Source organism: Hyaena hyaena, unplaced genomic scaffold, assembly GCF_003009895.1.
Source record: "Hyaena hyaena isolate Hyena2069 unplaced genomic scaffold, ASM300989v1 scaffold_149, whole genome shotgun sequence".
Taxonomy (NCBI): Eukaryota; Metazoa; Chordata; class Mammalia; order Carnivora; family Hyaenidae; genus Hyaena; species Hyaena hyaena.
In genome coordinates this window covers 963800-985487 of record NW_024080781.1, presented here as the reverse complement: position 1 = coordinate 985487, position 21688 = coordinate 963800, and the positions used below count along the sequence as shown (strand labels likewise).

Here is a 21688-nt window from a genome sequence, read left to right as displayed (position 1 = left end):
GAAGGATGTAAAGCTCAGATCCAGCAGAAATTTGATATTAGTGTGATGGTTGTTTTTGCAAGGTGGAATTCATTCTCTGAACCTCATCATCAGGAATACTTTTCAGGAGAAAAAAATGAGGCCATTAGTATTGGGTAGCGCCCCCCCCCTTTTTATTTTTTTGCAAATTGTGTACATTTTTTAAAATTCCAGATGATATCCTAGATATAGGTAGTAAATTAAACTTCTGTGCACATAACTTAATACTGTTTACGTCTAGGTTATTATTGAAATCAGTCAGACCTGGGCAACCATGGAGTTCTCTTATGAAGTTCACTATCGGACGGGCATTCCATTGCTAAAATCTGATGAACAACTTTTTGAAACTCTAGAGCACAACCAAGTAAGATGGGTATATTTACTGCAGAATTTTCCTTTTAAATGATAATTATAAACGTTTCCAAATTCTAGTACTCTATATTTATTCATTCATTGGGCATCTACTTGTCCCAGACTTTGGGCATGGTTACCCTTTGGGATCCAAAGGTATGAACACTTGTTCTCAAGGAACTTGTACTTGAGCAGGGAGACAGACAATAGGGCTCCAAGGAGTCTAAGAAGTGGCAGAGAGGCTCTTTGTTGCGTTGGGCAAAAGACTTGAGGAGAGCCTTGTGAGTTGGGCTGGTAGTAAACAAAGAATGGCAATCAAGAAGGGAGTTGTGGGCACTGGAGACAGTAGTGGTTGTCAGGGGCTGGGGAGTGGAGGAAGTGGGGAGATATGTTGGTCAGAGGGTACACATTTCCAGGTAGAAGATGAGAAAGCTCTAGGGATCTAGTGTATGCCATCATGACCATAGTTAATAATACTGTGCTGTGTATTTTATTTAAATTTTTTTTTTACATTTATTAATTTATTTTTGAGAGAGCACAAGTGGGGGAGGGGCAGAGAGAGAAGGAGACACAGAATCCAAAGTAGGCTCCAGGCTCTGAGCTGTCAGCACAGAGCCCGATGTGGGGCTTGAATTCACACTGTGAGATCATGACCTGAGCCGAAGTCACGTGCTTAACCGACTGAGCTACCCAGGCGCCCCTGTACTGTGTACTTTAAAGTTGTTAGGATCTAAAGAATAGATCTTATTACCACACCCCTCAGAAAAAGGTTATTCTTTGGGGATGGAGGTGTTAAGGAGCTCTTTTGTTGTTACCATTTTTCAATATATACATGTGTCAAAGCATCACATTGTACACTTTAAACTTAAATCATGTAGCATGTTTGTAATAGCATAATAAAATTGGAGGTGGGTGAGAAGGGTCCAATGTGTTAAGTAGTAGAGGTGAAGGAGGATGACAAGAGGCCTTTCCCCAGAGCGACATCCTGAGATGACAACTCAGAGAATGGTGAGAAGTACTCACCGCACTACTCGGCATTAATGCTTGGTAGTCGACTGAAAGAGGAAAATGGAAACTTCAGGGCTTAGGAAGCTGCAGAAAAGTTTATTTTTTTTCAGTTTTGGGAGAAAAAGATTTATAATCTTGCAGTGATTAATAGGCAGGGACTCCAGGGAAAGAATGAGAGAAGATGAAGGAATAAAATGTAATTCCTAAAGCCACACCCTGGAGCACAGTATTTTTTTCTGCCTTTGAAGAGATACATGGTCTTCCTGTGAAAGACACACAAAATGCAGTTGCTTATATTTATCTTTTTTTAAATTTTAGATAAAAAATCAGTATGAATATTGAACGCCATTAGTTCATTTCTGTAGCAAATACTGAATTCTTGTTCCATGTGTGACCTGCTGGATCCTAGGAATCCAGCAGTAAACAGAATGGGTCTGGCCCCTCCCTCACAGTACTTTGTGTGTCCGCTGCCTGACCTGTTACTGACGATTCTTTGCCTTTGTTTTAGGTTCAGTTGCAGACTCTGCTTCAAAGCAAGTATGTGGAATATTTTATTGAACAAGTATTAAGCTGGCAAAATAAATTGAACATTGCAGACTTGGTCATTTTTGCTTGGATGGAAGTCCAGCGAACTTGGTCTCACCTGGAAAGCATCTTTGTTTGTTCAGAAGATGTGCGAATCCAGCTTGTGAAAGATGCTAGAAGATTTGATGGATTAGATGCCGAATTTAAGGTTCATAGAAGACAGACTATTTTCTAGGGTAGCAAAGTTTTCCAAACAATATAAAGATCTTAGAAGTAAACATAATTTGGGGTACTTATTAAAAAAATGGCTTTGCATTTTAGTAAGCCAATCAGGAAGCTTTTTCTAGGGAAGGGTCAGATAGTATTTTAGGCTCTGTAGTTGTTTATGCTCTCTGTCATAACTACTCAACGCTGCCACCGTAGTGTAAAAGAAAACAGATACTACATAAACAAATGGGTGTGGCTGTGCACCAATAAAACTTTATTTATGGACACTGAAATTTGAGTTTCCTAGCATTTTCATGTGTCACAAAATATTAAGCTGTTTTTGACTTTTTTTTCAATGAGTTAAAAATATAGTAACCATTCTTAGCTCCTAGCCATACAAAAAGAAGCATCAGGCTTGATGTTTCCCTTAAGCCATGGGTTGCTGACCCTGCAGTAGGGTGTGACACATTGATCTTCATTAAGTAAATACTGCGGAGAGGAAGCCAGTAACAGTACTACTAGTTACTTGTTGGTTTATTTCATAAGTGCCACAGACAACACATAGAGATCTACACATGATAATGGTAAATCATTTGAAAGACTTGCAGCAGAAAATAATGGCTATACCTTTTTATATAGAAATGGGGAATAACTATTTTTCTTATCTAAAGAAGAACACCCAGAGGTATACTTTAACTTATTTTTTTAATGTTTGTTTATTTTATTTTTGAATGGGGAAAGTTCAGGAGGAGGGGGAGAAAGAAAACCCCAAGCAAGCTTCTAGTGTAGAGCCTGATCCGGGGCTTGAACTCATGAACCGTGAGATCATGACCTGAGCTGAAATCAGGAATCGACCATTTAACTGACTGAGCCACCCAGGCAGCCCGATTTTTAAGGAAAAAAGAATAGATTGTGGAGTATTCATCTCATTTTCATTGGGTTCTCTCTCTCGATTCTTTTTATTTGGATCCAGAATGGTGGTTATGCCCATCGAATTTATTTTGATAAAAGCTGTGTGAGTGAACCTCGTTTTTAGTCTTCATGTAAAAGTTTAAAAGCAAAAGTGAACAGACAGGGGGTTAGAAGTCTCCTTCACCTTACTTTCTTACAGTTCTTCATTTTTATTTTTTAAACCTTTTTAATGTTTACTTGAGAGAGAGAGAAAGAGAGCAAGCGAGCAAGCAGTGGGTGTCAGAGAGAGGAAGAGAGAGAGAATTCCAAGCATGCTCTGCACTGTCAGCATAAAGCCTGACGCAGAGTTTGATCTCACAAACTGTGAAATCAAGACCGGAGCTGACAGACACTTAACCAACTTAGCCAACAGGTGCCCCTGTTCTTCCTTTTTAAATTCCTCAAATGGATGAAAAACTTAGAAAAGTAATTTCTAATATCAATGGCTCCATGTTATACTTTCATACAGGAGTTAATGTTGAAGACAGCCAAAATAAAGAATGTTCTAGAAGCAACATGCAGACCTAATCTGTATGAAAAACTTAAAGACTTACAATACAGGTAAGAAGTCCAGTTACCTTGGACATATTTGGTGGCACATATTTAATGTAAATCAAATACATTTCTCCTTTACAAAAGGACTATCATAGTAGTAAAATTAGAATATTATCAGGAGAATTGACATGACTAATTACTTATTGACTATCCTCCAAATATTTATTAGGCATCTCTTATCTGCCAGAAACTGGATTGCATTTAGTAATTTCAAGTCTTTTTTGGAGGTATACAGTTTATACTAGAAAATATCCTTAGAAAGCATGTTAGCACTTAAGAAATCTTTGTCCTAAAGGCCATTTGTAATTCCACGTACAATTAATTCTGCATAGGTAATGGTGGTAAGAATAGTCTGTCTTTTCATTGAAAATGGTCAGTCAGGTACTAAAAGAAGTTTATGCAGAACTGTGATCACTTTTTATTGCCAGGTAGAAAAGAGCTCTAGATAAAAATGAACACTACATAAGCAAAATTATTTCATAATCTGGAGTTTTTTTAGAGGTAAAGTTGGCCATGATTTTAAAAGGGTAGATTTCCACTGAAGTTAATTTTTCTTTTTTGTTTTTAAGTTATATGTAAGTTATCTCTTTACCCACCATGGGGCTCGAACTCATGATCCCAGGATCAAGAATCACATGCTCTTCCTTTTTTTTTTTTCTTTATTTTTTTTTTTTAATATATTTATTTCTAGGAGAGAGAGACAGAGAGACAGCATGAGCAGGGGAGGGTCAGAGAGAGAGGGAGTCACAGACTGAAACAGGCTCCAGGCTCTGAGCTGGCAGTCAGCACAGAGCCCGACGCGGAGCTCGAACCCACGAACCGCGAGATCATGACCCAAGCGAAAGTCAGACGCTTAACCGACTAAGCCACCCAGGCGCCCCAAGAATCACATGCTCTTCCAATTGACCCAGCTGGGCACCCCAGTTAATTATTTCTTAGTGATGTTGGAGGCTCCAGGAGTTATCTAAGAACAATAAATCAGAAATTATTCTGAATCTTAGGACTCCTCTGAATACCAGAGAGAGTTGAAGCCACTTGTATTTCATAGGCATTTAGTGGGGAAAGGAAGACCTTAAACCCATTGCATCTTAACTAATCTATTTTGAGCTCAGGATGAGTGGTGCCAAGCCCAGTTTCCCTTGTTAAATAGGAGTGTCATTTAGAAAAGCGAGGAGTGGGATGCCTGGGTGGCTCAGTTGGTTGAGCATCAGACTTTGGCTCAGGTAATGATCTCACAGTTCATGGGTTCAAGCCCCACGCTGGGCTCTTTGCGACACTTCAGATCCTGGAGCCTGCTTTGGATTCTGTGTCTCCCTCTCTTTCTGCCCCTCCCCTGCTCACACACTGTCTCTGTCTCTCAAAAATGAATAAATGTTAAAAAAAATTTTTTTTAAAAAGAGAAAAAGTGAGGAGTGACCTCAACCCAAGTCTGATGTCTGTTTAGCCTCAACTGATGGTGTGTCTGTACCTGTCTCCTCCTACTTGGCATGACTTGTATGTTAGTCACAAGCAAGATGATTGGGTTAGAGAGAGGGAGTCAGGGTACCTGTGGAACAGTAAGCTTACTATGGTGAGTGGACAGACGAGGGGAGCTGGGTTTTGTTTGGTTGTTTCAATAAGTGATTGGGGAAGATATGCATATAAAGATTTTTCATTCCCATAGGCTTTCCCTTTGCGAAAAAGCTCTTGCTGAGTACCTGGAAGCCAAGCGAGTGGCTTTCCCCAGGTTCTATTTCATCTCTTCTGCGGACTTACTTGACATTCTCTCAAAGGGAGCTCAGCCTAAACAGGTAAGTAATACATACTTTTTTTTATAAGTGTCCTATTCTGTGTTAGCTAAGGAATGCCACAGTTTCTCCATCATTGTCAAATGCCACCTATCATGTCACATGCACAGGGAGATAGAAAATCGGCAACGAAAACGGGTGATGCGGCAACAGAGGGATGCCAGAGGTGGTGGTGCCAAAGGAACCAGGTCCTCAGTAAAGGGAAAGGATATGACATATACAAGGCTCAGGGCCCTGCAAGAAGTTAATGGAGGAATCATTGGCACCAAAGTGCCCAGAATTCTGGGACAGGGTCTGGAGCACCGGCTGCCTGGTTGGCAGCTTTCTTAAGGGAGAATGGGTCCCTTGGAACAAGATTTCTGTGGGATCTCTGCACTGCTCCCTGACTCCCGAGTCGCCTTCACAATGATTAAGTTGGACTGGCATTGAGTGGTGTCAGAGGCGGACTGTGTCATTTCATTCTGGTCCTCTAGGTAGCCCTCTAATTTCCCCCACCTGTGCAAGAACACCGTACCACCCATGACAATATGTAAAGCAAATAAAAGCAACTATTATCTTTTGTAACCTGAGCGCTCAGATCGCAGACAGACTTGGTACAAATCGCAAAGTGCTCCTTCCTGTAAACACTCGGAGGATGTTGCCTGTGACCTCTGCCTATTCGTTGGTTGACATCCACGTAGGTGTTTCAGTGTTTACAGCTGATGGAGGCTCTCACTCCCACACCTGACCGCAGCAGACATGATTATTGTAAAGCTGTAAGTTGTGCTTTATCATTGAGTATTTCTGTCCATATTTTTTCTCTAGGTATTTTTATGCATTGGCTTTGGAATATACATCTCTTCACACTATAGTTTCCTGAATTCTACTGTTCTTTGGACACAGCATTTATCTTGATTACTTTTCTCACAGTCATCTTTTCTTTTTGATCCGAAATTTGGTGGCTCTTCACCAAAAGCTGGCTCTTCTTGCTGTTGATAAAACAACTGTAGTGGTGCTATTCCTGATAGAGTTGTTAGTTAAACTTGGACAGTATTTGCAGGATCAGCCCTCAGTTACAGTTTCCTGTATTCACACTAACTTCCAGATGGCTTTGTAAATAGAATTGGTTTGATTACATTGACTAGCAACCCAGTATATCCATCTCTTATTGATGTATCACACAATTGAATGCTTGTGGTGTATTTGTTTGTTTTAACTAGTCTCAGGGAGCAATCATAACCACACTTAAGCTTTAGTTGCTTCCTGGAAACATTCTGATGATGGGCAGCTGGGCCCTCGCTACTGATTTTGAGGTGGAAGGTATCATATTCCATTATAGGTACATGTTCTTGAAGACTTTGAAAGCCAATATATTTATCATTCTAAATTCTTAGCATGTATATGAGAAGAGAGATATATAAATCTGTAACTAGGAAAACATTGTTTTTCTTTTACATTCTTTAAACATAGTAAATACTTGTATGACTGGTTTACTGATCAGTATTACAGAGAATACAGGCTTGAAGCATTTTATTTTCTCTGATTATTAATCGTACATGTGCCCTACTGAAACTCCTTAAGCCGAGTGGCTTATAAGCTGTATAACACATGGGGTAGGTATCTTATATCCTGGTCTCTTTCTCTTATTAAAAAATAATTAACCCAACAGCAGCTCAGCAAGGTCTAGTTAACAGTCCAAACTTACCTCTTTGTTGAGGCCGGTCTTTCACATAATAAATTTGAAGTTGGAAGGGAGATGCTCATTATTTTATTGTTTATGCCTTTCCCACATATTTATCACAGAGAGAGGGTGGGGCTAACATCTGTCAGTCATTGCTTCTCTTTTTCTTTCTTTTTAAAAATATTTATTTACTTATTCACTGAGAGAGAGAGGGTGTGCGCATGTGTGTTAGCAGGGGAGGGACAGAGAGAGTCAAAGAGAGAATCCCAAGCAGGCTTTTTGCTGTCTCTGGGGCTGAATCTCATGACCCTGTCATCATGACCTGAACAGAAATTAAGAAGTGGACGATCAACTGACTCAGCCACCCAGGCATCCCAAGGCCTTTCTTAATATTTGTTCCTGATTCTTTGACCAGCAGTGACTTACTCTTCTCTTTCCTCAACAGCAAGTATCCACACGTTGGGTCCCTTGTGGAAGACCGATGGCAGTCCTCAGGGAGCACAGGGGAACTTCCTAGGGGATATGTATTAGAAGACCAGCTCTGTCTCAGCGCTTCCTGTTCTTGCGCAGTGAACTCAGCCATCTGGTTACATCTTCTTCCTCCTTTTCTACTTCAGCAGATGTCCAAGGAGGGACATGTCACAGATTGACTTCCTACAGGGATCTATAGCTTCTATGAGTGATTCTCCAACACCTGTCTCACTTGGTTGGGCCACAGAATTGTTTACCTTCCCCATAAGGAGTAGGAAAAGCCACAGCGTCCCCTTGGGGGCTGATAACTTGAAGACGTGAAGGATTCCACTTCTAGTCTCCTCCTCCTTGCGCTACTTTCTATAGAAAGGGTATATGAAAGTGCAAGATGGAAAGAGGTTGACTCATCTGTCCTGACCCCTGTTTGCCATCTTTGGAACATGCACGTACCCAGTGCCTCTTTGTCCTTAGTTGAAGTCCTGGGCTGGTGCTGGTGCAACAGGTCATTACCATTCTTCTCACCATTCTCTGTACCTCCTTTCAGAGAATCAAAAAATGCCTCAAACCTTAGCCAGAGAACAGGTTGACTCCTTGGGACATGCATTCCTGATGCCAACTTTTTTTTTTTTCCATTATCCTTCTTAAGTTATAGGCTGAGTTTATACAGAAATATATATTCATATATACATAAAAAACTTCAAAGATGTACCTTTTAAATCATTCTTAATATATTTTCAGTGTCATTTCAATATTAGAATGTTCTCTAATACCTATGGGACTCACCGTGGAAGCCATCTTACACACTCCTTCCTAATAGTTTAATCAGAAGTTCTGAATCTCCGATTCATGTACGTTGCTCAGTTCTAGTACTGCTGCCACTCCTAATGAATGCCTAGATATTATAAGACATTAAAAAGAAGTGAGATTAAAATGAAGCTGAAATAGTGAGGTCACAGTACAGAGGCTCCTAAAGTTGTTCACAGCCATGCTGATGAATGCCACCAGCCATGCTGTCTACCCCGTGCTAACCAAAGGAGGCTGGCACTGCTGCGTACCAGCAAAGGAGTCCAGCCACATGGCTTTAGATTAAACAAGATTTACAGATGTCTTGACTGCCAACTTGGAAAAGATTAGGTTTTTGATATTTTTGAAATTGATATTTTATTTATTTTTTTTTAAATTTCTTTTATTTATTTATTAATGTTTTATTTATTTCTAGGAGAGAGACAGAGAGGACAGTGTGAGCAGAGGAGGGTCAGAGAGAGAGGGAGTCACAGACTGAAATAGGCTCCAGACTCTGAGCTGGCTGTCAGCACAGAGCCCGACGCGGGGCTCGAACCCACGAACCGCGAGATCATGACCCAAGCGAAAGTCGGATGCTTAACCGACTAAGCCACCCAGGCGCCCCTGAAATTGATATTTTAAATTGTACTCAAAAAGTGATTTCATTGAGATCTTTTAGTTACATTAATGAAACTTCCAACAATTTAAATTCACATAAAATGCTATCCCACTATTAGCAAAGTTTCATTATTTTAAAAGGTGTTTCACTTCCTCTGTGGTGGAAATAACCACTCAGGAGTGATGAACGGTGGGGGAGTGGAGGTGGCACCAGAAATTAATAAGGAGCTAAGGGCATTTTGGGTCATCTACAGCCACAGCTTTTTTTTCCTGAAACGGTTCTATAAAATGAAGGTGCATTTGGAATTCTCGGTTGCTTATTAGGGAATAGTTCATTCTTCTGGCGGTGAAACCAAACAGCCTGGCCTTGCTACACTCTTACCTTCTTTTCAATATTGGAATCCGTTTTGGACCACCAGACACAGCTTTTCCGCCTTTGCCTTTTGTACTTAAATTCCTGAATGTGCTCCCTGTAGTGTGACCAAAATAACATGGCAACTGCAGCTTGTGTTATAACAATGCAATTTCACCAGAAAAGAAACGCTTTGTGGGTAGATAACTCATGTTGACATCCTGTGAATGAGTTGAATTCTTTTGGCCCCCTCCTCAAGCCACTGCACTCAATTTAACAGTGTTAGCCAAAGTGCGAGTTTCTGCAGTTAATTGTGGAATTTGATCAGCCTGAACTCACCAGCCAGGGGGGTCTGATACCGCTACAACCTCCATGCTCTAAGCAGAAATTCCCAAGTGAGTTGGAATACCAGAGTGATGAAGTCAGTGTGTCTGGAGTGCCTTCCGTGATTATTAGCTGTTGGTAAGCTTGGTTAAGATCAAGTTTTAAAGACGGTCATCTTCCGGAACTCACCCTCACTTTGCAATGGCTTGAATGATCTAAAGGACTTCTGTGTGGGTCCTGCTTGACTTCAGTGATCAAAATCTCTGGTAGTTGCTTATGGAAACACAGACTTAGAGGTGTGCTTGCAGGGTTCGTTGGCATGGTGCAATAGTATGTGCAACTGGCTTGAAGTTACACATGATTCATTACTAACATTCTTTGGTTTTCCCCCCCTTTTAGAAAAACATCCTTTTGTATTTTTCAAGTGCTTGGTGTAGTGGTTAAAGGCAGACAGCATAATGGTCCCTTTGTTATGTAATGCCTTTAAATAGCTGACAATTTTCTGTAGTTAACATTGTTTTAGCCACTGATTCCTAATAACTTGAAAGATCTTTTTGTCCTAGAAGAGTTTGCACATTGACTCTTCTCTTGTTCACTGCATGGAGTGAAAGCTTCTCCCTGGAGGGGCTGGGCTGCACTGAAGGCACAAACTTGCAGTGTGGTGACCCGCATTTGTACCGTTCATGTGGGGTCGCCGTGAGCCAGCTGTGACCACTGAGCCCTTGAAATGTGGCAACTGAGAAAATGAATTTTTAACTTCAATAAATTTTAATTGATTTAAATTTAAACACTGACATTTGATGCAGTTATTGGAAAATACAAATGTGTTTGAAACAGCTTGAGCATGTGAATCTGCTTTGCAGTAGTGTATTTTATGAAGTTGAAATACAGATCAAATATTTTGGATGGAAAATCCAAATTGAGATAGGCTGTAAATATACCTACCTGATTTCAAAGATTTATTCTGGAAAGAATCTAAAACGTCTAACATTTTTTTAAAATTACACGTTCAAAGTATTTTGGATATACTAGGCAAAATACATTAAAGTTAATTTTCCCTGTTTCTTTTCACTTGTTTTATTTTTAAAAATTTTAAATGTTTATTTTTGAGAGAGAGACCAAGAGCAGGGGAGGGGCAGAGAGAGACAGGAAAACACAGAATCCAAAATAGGCTCCAGGTTCTGAGCTGTCAGCACAGAGCCCGATGTGGGACTTAAACTCTGAATAGCGAGCTAATGACCTGAGGCAAAGTTGGAGGCTTAGCTGACTGAGCCACCCAGGCACCCCTCTTTTTACTTGTTTTTTTTTTCCTTTGTCCTTGTAATTCCTTTTTTTAAAATTTCTTTTTATAGTTTATTATCAGGTTGGTTTACATATAACACCCAGTGCTCTTCCACTATAGTAGAAATTGAGGCCACAGTGCATTCTCTAAAAAGAAAAGATGAGTGTGCACCTGGCTGGCTCAGTTGGTGGAGCATGCAGCTCTTGATCTTGGGGTTGTGAGTTCAAGCCCCACAGTGTAGACATTACTTAAAGATAAAATCTTAAATGAGAAGATCAGGAATACGTATGCCCAGGAATGTTTGATGTTTTCATCAAGGAATGTTTTCAAGGAATGCCCTGCAGTGTTGACCCAAATCTACATAAGAGAAAATCTGCCAACTTGTCATTTGAGAAGTCTCCAAATTTGCAGTGATTGCACAGATGGCACTAAACTAATGCCCATAATGAACTGTAAATAAGGGCATTTGGAGAGGTGCTTGTGAAAAATGGGCTTAGTTTTAGGTGAGAGAAACACCTGCTGAATCTTCAAGGGGCACATATGTAAGATAAGCACAGTGTGTTCCCATATAGTGCTTGCGTTTGGTTGTCTCCACGATCAAGTGAATGTGTCTCAGCATATGAATTTCAGAAATCTGGGTGGTGGAGCCCAGCAGTCACTCATAGAGTGTTACTACCTTCAACAACTACGATGAAAAGTCTCAAAAGTTAAGTGGTTAGTAGAGGGCAGGCAAGAGTGAAAGAGTTTTAGCTGAAATAAAATCAGTGAAAAATTCCACCTTCTTAGAGGAAGCAGAAAGCTGGAGGGCTGTTCAGTATCTGAAATTAAAATGGTGGCAGGAGTTGCCCTTGAGTTTGAGATGGGACTGAGGATGGAGTGGGGAAGAGGCAGCAGAAGCAAACAGGTCAGAGGATAGTCATGGTTTTGACCGTCTTCCTCTTGTCTCTATTGACCTTCAAGTCCACAGTGAGGAATAGAAGCTGTTCTCTAAGTGGAGTTTGTTGTACAGATTGCCACAGGAGAGCAGGTTCCCTTGACATAGGTGGGGGATGTGTCATGATTTAAATAGATGCCTTCATACAAAGGTAGCCAGATATTCACAGGACTGAGACATTTAGGTGTGTGACAAGGAAATAGACCATCTCATTTTAAGTCATGAATTACATATCTCCTGAGGATTAACCTTGATTATCCTCACAGAATAGTTAATACATTGTTGACCTCAAATTGTATAACAACATATACACTTTTTGTGCTCATTTTGTAAGCATGTTGCCACTGCTTGGATTTCTTTTATCTCTCTTTTGGGCGTTCTCTCCACAGCCAATGTGTAAGTTACACAACAGAATCCAGTGTATCACAATGTGTGGTTAAAGTAAAATATCACCTTAACGTTATGAGATCCAAAAAGTAAGACTTATAACTTAGCTGGATCTGGCCGTTGAGGAGTTTTCAGCCTCGAGATGGAGGCTCTAGGTCCTGGCCTTTGTTTGATGTGACCTGATAGAAGGTGTTTAGCTCCAGCTTAAATTCAGTTGGCAGGGCATCTGGCCATCGCAGGTGAGCTTTTCACAGAGAATTGTGCATTCTGAGAACAACTAAGAAAGCTGGATGAAATGGTTAATTAAATCAGTTTAATAAGTGCATCAGAGTACTTAAAGAGCATCAAAGAACGTCTAGCATTCAGAAGCTAAGATATGAGCAGAAAGAAACCACAGAGAGACTTGACTAATGTTTCCTGTTGATTTTTTCTTGGCAACATTTGATGATTTACAAAATATGACAGAGAGTCTGAAAACCTGATCAGAACTTTGATCAGTATCATGGAACTGAAAGGAAGAGAAAAAGTACCAGAATTGGGCACCAAGGAAGATGTTAACCAGAGAATCAGATTATGATAATGAATGATTCTAAGGTCAATTGGATATGAATGTGCAGAGATGAGGGAAAAGGGGATCTACCATATATGGTATCTAAAAAGTCAGTTCTAGGTAGATATACATGTAAATTTGAAAGGTACAACAATGAGATGTATAACATATGAGAAAGAATCCTCTTGGACAAAATTTCTTTTAATTTTTATTTTTTAAAATGTTTTATTTTTTGAGAGAGAGAGAGAAAGAGAGCGAGCGAGCATGAGCTCACAGCAGGAGAATAGCAGAGAGAGACACACAGATTTGAAGCGGGCTCTGCACTGACAGCAGAGAGCCTGATGTGAAGCTCAAACTCAAAAAAAAAAAAAAAAACCCAAAAACAAGATCATGACCTGAGTGGAAGTTGGATAGTCAGCCAACTGAGGCATCCAGGTGCCACTGTGAGCAAAGATTTCTTAAGTTGGATATGCACATATTGAGTGTAGGGAAAGGTTGATGGATTTGACTGTGTTAAAGTTGAAAACTTGGGCTTGTCAAAGGATACTCTTAAGAGACTAACAATGTAAGCCACAAAGTTGGAAAAGATGGTGGCAAGACCTTAGAAGACTCACAAGCAGAATATAAAAATAATTCTTAAACCCAAAGAAGCAAGGACAGATGGGTAATTCAGCATAAAAGTGGGCACAACACTTAAGCAGACTATTCCCAAAAGAAGGTATTTTAATGAACAGTAAACACGAAGAGTTGCTTAACCTCTGAAGTCATCAGAGAAATGCAAATTAAAACCACAAAGAGAAATAAACTTGTGCTTCTGGGGAAGATGGAGTAGCAGCTGAATTTATCCACCTGCTTGAAAGAACCCAAAACACTGACAAAATACATGAAACAAGACCTTTCTTGACCCTGGACATCAGATAACAGTGGATAGCAATTCATGACAGACTTGGAACAAAGGAGGTGAGCTCTGTGATAGTCCCACTTGCTTCGTTGGGTGAGTTTCCAGGCATGGGACAGGGAGGGTGAGGCAGGCATGATCTGGCGGGCTTTTGGGCTTGGGAGCTCAGAGCTGAGAGAACAAGGAAAACAACGCAGCTGGAGTTTGCAGAACGGAGTAACAAAGAGGAAAGAACTGTAGAGTGAGAACCCCAGAAACTTCTAGATGGGCTTCTTACAGTCTTCAGCAGTGAGAATAATTAGCCCTGGATTACATACTACCCCAGTTCTGGCAAACAAATCCTTTTTAAAAAATGTTAATTTATTTTTGAGAGAGCATGAGCAGTGGAGGGGCCAATGGGGAGAGAGAATCCCAAGTGACCTCCATCCTGGAGCTGATCTTGGGGCTCGATCCCATGAACTGTGAAATCATTACCTGAGCTGAAATCAAAGAGCTGCATAACTAACTGAGCCACCCAGGCTCCCCTGGCAAATAAATGATTCAAGGGCACTTGGGTCACTCAGTTAGTTAAGTGGCTCTTGATTTCAGCTCAGGTCATGATCTCATGGTTCATGGGATTGAGCCTGGCTTGGGGCTCTTTGCTGACAATGCAGAGCTTGCTTGGAATTCTCTTTCTCCCTGTCTCTCTGTCCCTCCCTAGCTCACAGGTATGCTCTAGCTCTCTGTCTCTCAAAATAAATCAACTTAAAAAAAAACCAAGATCCAAAAGGATCAAAATATTTGCAAGTAATATAACTGTATCCCAGAACAAAGCTCAAGAAGATAGGAATAAACATGTACTCACCTCCAAGCAGGGTAAGTTTGCAATGTCTGATATACCACTAAAGATGAGAGGACATGTAAAGAGGCAGAAATATTTAACTCTCATGATGTGGAAACACATCAATCAAAACTGATAAAAAAATATTTGGGTTAGCAGACAAAGATATTAAAACTTATAACTGTATTAGTATGTTCAAAAGGTTAAGTAGAGATATTGAAAAGATAAGAAAGTTCTATATGTGTATATTGGACATCCCCAAATGGAGGAAGGGAGACAGAAAAAATACTGGCAGAATAACAGCCAAAAGATTTCTGAGTTGAAAAGAAATTTATAGATTTAAGCTCAAGCTTAAATTGTGAACGTGAGCACGACTACAAAGAAAACTCTACCGGGTTAGTCAAATTAGCTATAACCAGTGATAAATCCAAAGATCATCCATAAAGTCATATTATGCACAAAGAAATAAATGGAAACATGATGAGAGGCTTCACCATGCAAATGAGAAAATACTGGACCAGTACCTATAAAATAAAGAAAAAAAATCAACCTACAATTCTTTATCCAGTGAAAATATCTTTTAAAAGTGAATACAAAATAAAGATGTTTTCAGACATTCAAAGTCTGAAAGATTTCATCACCAACAGACTGTCAGTCCAAGAATGTTAAAGGAAGTGCTTCAGGCACAAGGAAGATGATACCAGATGGAAATCTGGATCTACAGAAAAAAAATGTGAGCATTGAAATGTTAAGTGTATGGAACTAGACAAAACAGGCGTATCAGCTATCCATCAGAAGGCAGCATGATAAGAAAAGAGACCTTGAAATCCTATGTGAGCTGGTTCTCCTGATTAGTGGCTATGTTACTGCTTTACTTTTCTGAACATCACTTTCCTTGTATACCAAATGGGGAAAACAGTAGGTACTATCTCTGGTTTCTGAGCAAGAAATAATTTAGAGACAAAAATACTTAAAACATAATACTGTAAAAATGGCCCCATATTCTTCCCTTTCATGCATCCGGACCCTTTTAGTGTGTTGGTGCAATTTTTATCAAGGGTAGGATTTGTTTCTCCTTTTGGATTAGTATGTGACTTGTTTTGCCCACTGTGTCATTAGCAAGAGGGTTGACCCATTTGTGCACACTGGGGCTTACTCTTGTGATGTTCTTCAGAAACCTGTGACCACCCCAACATGAACTAGCCATGCCTAGCCTACTGAATGATAAGCACGTGCCCATACCCAAGCTACCATCTGGGCAATCATCACAGATATGAGAGAAGCCATCAGTCACAGGTGGACCATGAACGTGAGGGTAACCAGCTGAGGCAATCCAAAAGCCAACACACACAGTTGAAAGCTAAGAAATTGTTGCTATTTTAAGTCATTGAATTTTGGGGTAGTTCTACTGGAAAAACAAATTGATACACGTTAGTTAGGGATTCCCATATGCATGTCTAAATATGTGAATAGACCTAATACACCAACATCAGGGACTTCTATGTGCTGCTGATTTAAAATAAAAGATTTTACTTGAGATTTAGAAATGAAACTGGAAAATAACTATCAAGTACTCATCCATGGAGCTAGTCTTCTCTGGTCTCTTTTCGTTTCTTTGTTTTCTTGCTAAAGATACCTTGACAACCATGTGGCTTTGTTTTGATGTCATTGGGGATGGAAAGACTAGTGAGGACATCACGAATTGGCAGACTTCCCCATTTTTTCAGTTTGTACAGGTAGTTCATCAGACTTTGACATGACTTGACATTAGAGAAATATATACTCACACATGAGAGAGCAAGATCAATCTCACCAAAAGGCTAAAATTAAAGAAACCCAAAATAATGAATAATGGTAAGAAAGTGGAATGGGAATGTTCTATCTAGCCAGGGGGATTGTAGGTTGATACAACCACTCAGAAAACCTACTTAACAGTGACTTATAAATATGAATATAAGAATACATTATTGGGGTTCCTTGGTGATTCAGTCAGTTGGGCCTCCAACCCTTGCTTTCGGCTCAGGTTCTGATCCCAGGGTCTTGGGATCAAGCCCCACCTTGGGCTCTATGCTAAGCATGGTGGATCCTGCTTAAGATTCTCTCTCTCTGCCCTGCCTCACTCGTGCATGCTCTCCCTCTCTCCCTCTCTCCCTGTCTCTCTCTCAAATTAATTTTAAAAGAATACATTATTATCCAGCATTCTTTCTTCTCATTGTATACATACGTGAACCAAAAAAACCTATACCAAAGTTTTCATACCTACATTATTATTATTCATCATAGATCTAAACTGCCAACCATCTAAATATCCTTTAACAACAGAGTGGTATAATCCTAAAATGGCATACCACTTAGCAATGAAAAAAGATGTACCTAATAACACAAATAAGCCTCTCTAACATAACGTTAAATTACAGAAGGCAGACACAAAGTACATATTGTATGAATCTACTGAGGTAAAGATAATGTCCATTTTTGAGAGGAGGTACTGATGGCTACCATGGGCTATTAGTTTTCCAGATGTGGGCACATTGTATTTCTTAATCTTTTTAGTGGCTACAAGAGTTGTGTTAACTTTGCTGAAATTTATTAAGATATAGCCACATGATTTTTTTTACTTCTCTATTTCAAAAGGTTATTTAAAAATTTAGCATTTGTGTTACTGTATTTATATAAATTTATTCATGCTATAGATGTTAAACAGAATCAGCAATGATGTGTGAATACATCCGAGTAATATTGAAAGTCAAATTGCAAAAAAGATATTATTTTATTTTCAGTAAAAACAAAACTAAGCAGTGCCTAGTACTTCGTATTGCCTATAATTATTTACAAAATTTATAACTTAGCCTTTTTGGATTATATAAGTGATTATATCTCCATTATTAAAAAATTGAAAAATACAGAACACACAAAGGATCAGAATCACTCAGATACTATTACTGAGTGATTATGGTGTTTAATGTGTCGATGTGTATGTCATATATGTTTAAAATTGGAACGTTTGTCAATAATAAAATTGAGTGTCTATAAAAGGTTTCATTATAAGAATATGCCATAATTTATTTAACCAACTTCTAGAAAGTTTTTATAGATTGGGACCTTTGACAATGTTGCATGTCCATTTCCCTGTACTGTCACCAATACGGAGTAATATTATTTAAAAAAAAAGACCAAATTTCATCTTATTTTAGAGGGTAAACACAGTAGACAGGACTGCCAACATTTTGGACATTACATCCACACAAACATTATCATTGTGACGATTACCATCATCATGAATAAATGAGTTAATGACTACATAGGAATGATTCTTGAGGTGCTCTCCATGCCAGGAGTGATACTAAGCTTTTATGCCTATTTTATCTCAGTGAATCTGCAGAGGCTTCTTTCACAGACTGAACAAACATGAAATTAGATACAGCCAAAAGGCACGTGGTGAGCTTTGAGAACGAACAAGAAGCTATAGTAATTTCATTTTTCTTGCCCTTTGTTTTCAAGGGGAACATAGGGTAGACCAGCTGATGTGAATGCTGTATTTATGTGCATCTTAGAGAATGAAATTGCCTAAATGAGTAATATGTTTTTACTTTATTTAGATAAATATAAGCTATTAAATAGGCAATTCTGTTCACAGTTCCCATGTATAGGAATTTCAGCTAACAAGGATTGGTTAAATGACACCAGTTCCCCAACAACAGGGTCCAAGGTTGAGAAACTATGGTATGTTAACTGTGAGTAATTACGAAAAGCATAAATCTCATTGTTCATTCTTCACAAACATCACTGGGTGAATAACAAATGTGCACGGTGCCTCGTGGACAGTCACATTACACCTTTTGAAGTCTGTCCATGGTTGGCCATCACAGGTCTGTTACTCAGCTTATACACAGGCAGCAAAGCATTTAGTGTGCTACCTCCTTGTCCTTAGTGATGAACTATGTACCATTTTATAGATACACGTAACTGAATGAGGGAATTTGTAATATAGTTGGAAGCATAGTGAAGAGATGAAAATGGATCATGCTAGAAGTTAAATTTGAATCAAGTATAGAGGTACCTGCAGAAGAGAATGCTCACTGGAAATGATGGCTCTATACCATTGGAGAAATTCTACATTTGCAGCCAGAGGATTTTAATGAGAATGAACTTACTTATAGAAATGAAACCATTTGTTGTGGCAGAATGGATGAAAATGACCCAAGGAAAATAAGGGACATGTGACCAGCCCCCCAAATAGCTTCACATTACGGAAACTCAAAGATATTTCAGGACATCGAGAGCTCAGAGGATGAAATGTTGGAAGCTGATCCAAATATTGAAAGGAGTATGGCAATTGTTGAAGCCCTAGGAAAGATGCTCACTCTGTCTTAAATTCTGAGAAGGCAAACACTAATTGAACTGTCACAATACGTTTTTTATAAAGAAAAGTTTTCAGTATTTTTAATATTGTAAATTATAGGGTGCTAAATATTTTTTTAATGTTTGTTTATTTTTGACAGAGAGAGTCCAAGCAGAGAAGGAGCAGAGAGAGGGAGATGGAGAATCTGAAGCAGGCTTTCAGGCTCCAAGCTGAGCTGTCAGCACAGTCTGATGTGGGGCTTGAACTCACATCAGAGATCATGACCTGACCCAAAGTTGGATGCTCAACTCACTGAGCCACCCAGATGCCCCTATGGTGTACCAAATAGAGTTTTTATCTTCTTGTACTTTTATAACCAAGAAAAAGAGGGAGTTTAATGATTTAACAAAGCTTTTTAAAAGTCCGAGGACGATAATAAATTCCCCATTGATTATCAGGATTGCACGGTAATTGTTATGATTACACACTGCTGTGTGAGGCAGGGACTAACTGCCTTTCTACTTATTAGTGGGTGGATGTACCTGATTTGCTATAAGCTGTAAACTGAGGGAATAACATTTTGGTGTTTCTTGCTAACCTTTTACAAACCTACGTATGATATAATAAGATTGCTGACTTGTTTACAATTTGAAGTGTTCAAATCCTTTCTTTTTCTTTAGTGAGATAAAATGGGGGCCTGTAGGGTGTTTATTTTTCTTTTTAATTATGAAAGGGTATTCTAAACATCAACCTCATAAAGAATTTTATTTTTCTGTTAAAAAAAATACAGAGAGATCTTCATAGAAATGGGGCAAATTTGAGGATGCCAGGGTCCAAACTAGTTTAAAACAAAAACAAAAACAAAAAGAACTCTGTTTCCTCAGAAGCTTTAAACAGAAGACAGACTATGAAAGCCCCCAACTTCTAGCATGCCAGGTTTAAGTAACAGGAGCACTAGAAGCCATGGGGCTTGCATTTCCTCGTCAATGACTGAGAGACCAGAAGACAAGTTCTTTTGAAACTGTCGTCTCAGGGGCGCCTGGGTGGCTTAGTCGGTTAAGCGTCCGTCTTTCGCTTAGGTCATGATCTCGCGGTTCGTGGGTTCAAGCCCCGCGTCGGGCTCTGTGCTGACTGCCAGCTCAGAGCCTGGAGCCTGTTTCATTCAGTCTGTGACTCCCTCTCTCTCTGACCCTCCCCTGCTCACGCGGTCTCTCTCTCTCTCCTAGAAATAAATAATAAATTAAAATAAAATAAAATCTGATTTCTTTCTTCCTAATGTTGTGCTAATGTTTTGTTAAACTAAGTGGTTCAATGTGGAGGGGACCTCAAGATCCTATGTTATGAGGGGGCATCATCTTAATATCCATTGCCTTGATACGGGCTTACAGAATTTAGGATTACAAGCTTTTTTTTTGGTTGCTTANGACTCCCTCTCTCTCTGACCCTCCCCTGCTCACGCTGTCTCTCTCTCTCTCTCTCTCTCCTAGAAATAAATAAAACATTAAAAAATTAAGAAAAAAACAACTGTCGTCTCACCAAAGCAATAATGTCCGAGAGTGTCTGATGGTTGAGGTCTCATTTATTCTGCTGCTTTTCACCTGAAAATTACTTAGGCCCATTACACAGTAGAAGCCATTAAACATCTGTGCACTTCCTAGTCACTTGAGCGGTGCCAGTGAATTGTTAGATTATTGGAGGTACTTTCTGTGTATAAATGTCCTCTGGATAATGCACAGGGATGGAGAACATGATAACCCCAGCAGTGATCATCAGCTGCTGCTCTGTCTACCTTTAAAACAGGTGAGAGTCGCAAAAGCTCAGCTATTTTAAACTCCGATTTCTTGCCATGATTTTCTTTAATACGAGAACTGAAAATACAGCACAAATGTTAAGGCCCAAAGCTTCAAAGATTAAGTCACTCTTCAGGAGTTGCTTACCAATATTGGTGTTGGTGTCATCCTACAGAAATTTAGGCAGGCTGATGTTTCTAGAAGCTGCTATTGGGATAGTGTTCAAGTCTAGGTAAACTGTATTTCTAGAAAAACTCATTACAGGGATGGCAGCTATATGCTGTTGGTAAATGCTGTCTTCTGGTGATCAGCACCTTTTATTTTTATTTTTATTTTTACCGAGTTAAAGATTACATAACAGAAAATGAACGATTTTAATCTGTATGAATTCAGTGGCATTTTGTACACAGAGTCTGGTGCTAATATCACCTCTGCCTAGTTCCAGAATATTCTCATTCCAGAATAAAACCCCATGCCCATCAAGCAGTCACTCGGCATTCCTTCCTCCCTCTAGCTCCCAGCAACCACCAGCGTGCTTTCTTTCTCTCTTGATTGACCTATTCTGGGCATTTCATACAAATGGAATCATATAATACGTGGTATTTTGTGAGTAGTTTCTTGGGTTTAGTATGATGTTTTCCGGGTTCATCCATCTTGTATTTAATGGCACTCCATACCTTTTTGTCTCTGAACATTATCCCGTTATGGTATGTGCCACGTTTTGTCCAGCCATCCACCACTGGACTTTGGATTGGCTCCACCTTTTGGCTATTGTGAATAATATTGCTATAAACGTGTGTACAAGGGTTTGAACATTTGTGTGCAAAATGTTCAAAATGTTTTAAAATATACCTAGGAATGGAATTGCTGGGACTTAAAGTAATTGTATATTTACCTTGTGAGGAACACCAAACTGTTTCCCACTCAGCAGTGTGTATTTGCACTGTGTGTAAGGAGAATCTCTTCTTCCCATTCCTAATACTTCCTCTGGTTCGCTCTCTGGGACTTTGTCTACCCCAGAGAGGTGGAGTGGCTTACCTGATTGTTTTTCTTGTGAGTCTGTCTTTAGAATGCA

The 21688-nt window shown here is 39.5% G+C and overlaps 1 protein-coding gene across 1 annotated transcript in view; it reads left to right on the top strand.

Annotated features, from left to right (window-relative positions):
- The window catches only part of DNAH11 (dynein axonemal heavy chain 11), a 353093-nt gene that overhangs the window by 91958 nt on the left and 239447 nt on the right, over positions 1-21688 (top strand). The window contains exons 25-28 of the mRNA XM_039238848.1: positions 260-382; positions 1886-2110; positions 3530-3621; positions 5279-5405. Of these exons, the coding sequence (XP_039094779.1) occupies positions 260-382; positions 1886-2110; positions 3530-3621; positions 5279-5405 (567 nt within the window). The remainder of the gene's footprint in view (positions 1-259; positions 383-1885; positions 2111-3529; positions 3622-5278; positions 5406-21688) is intronic.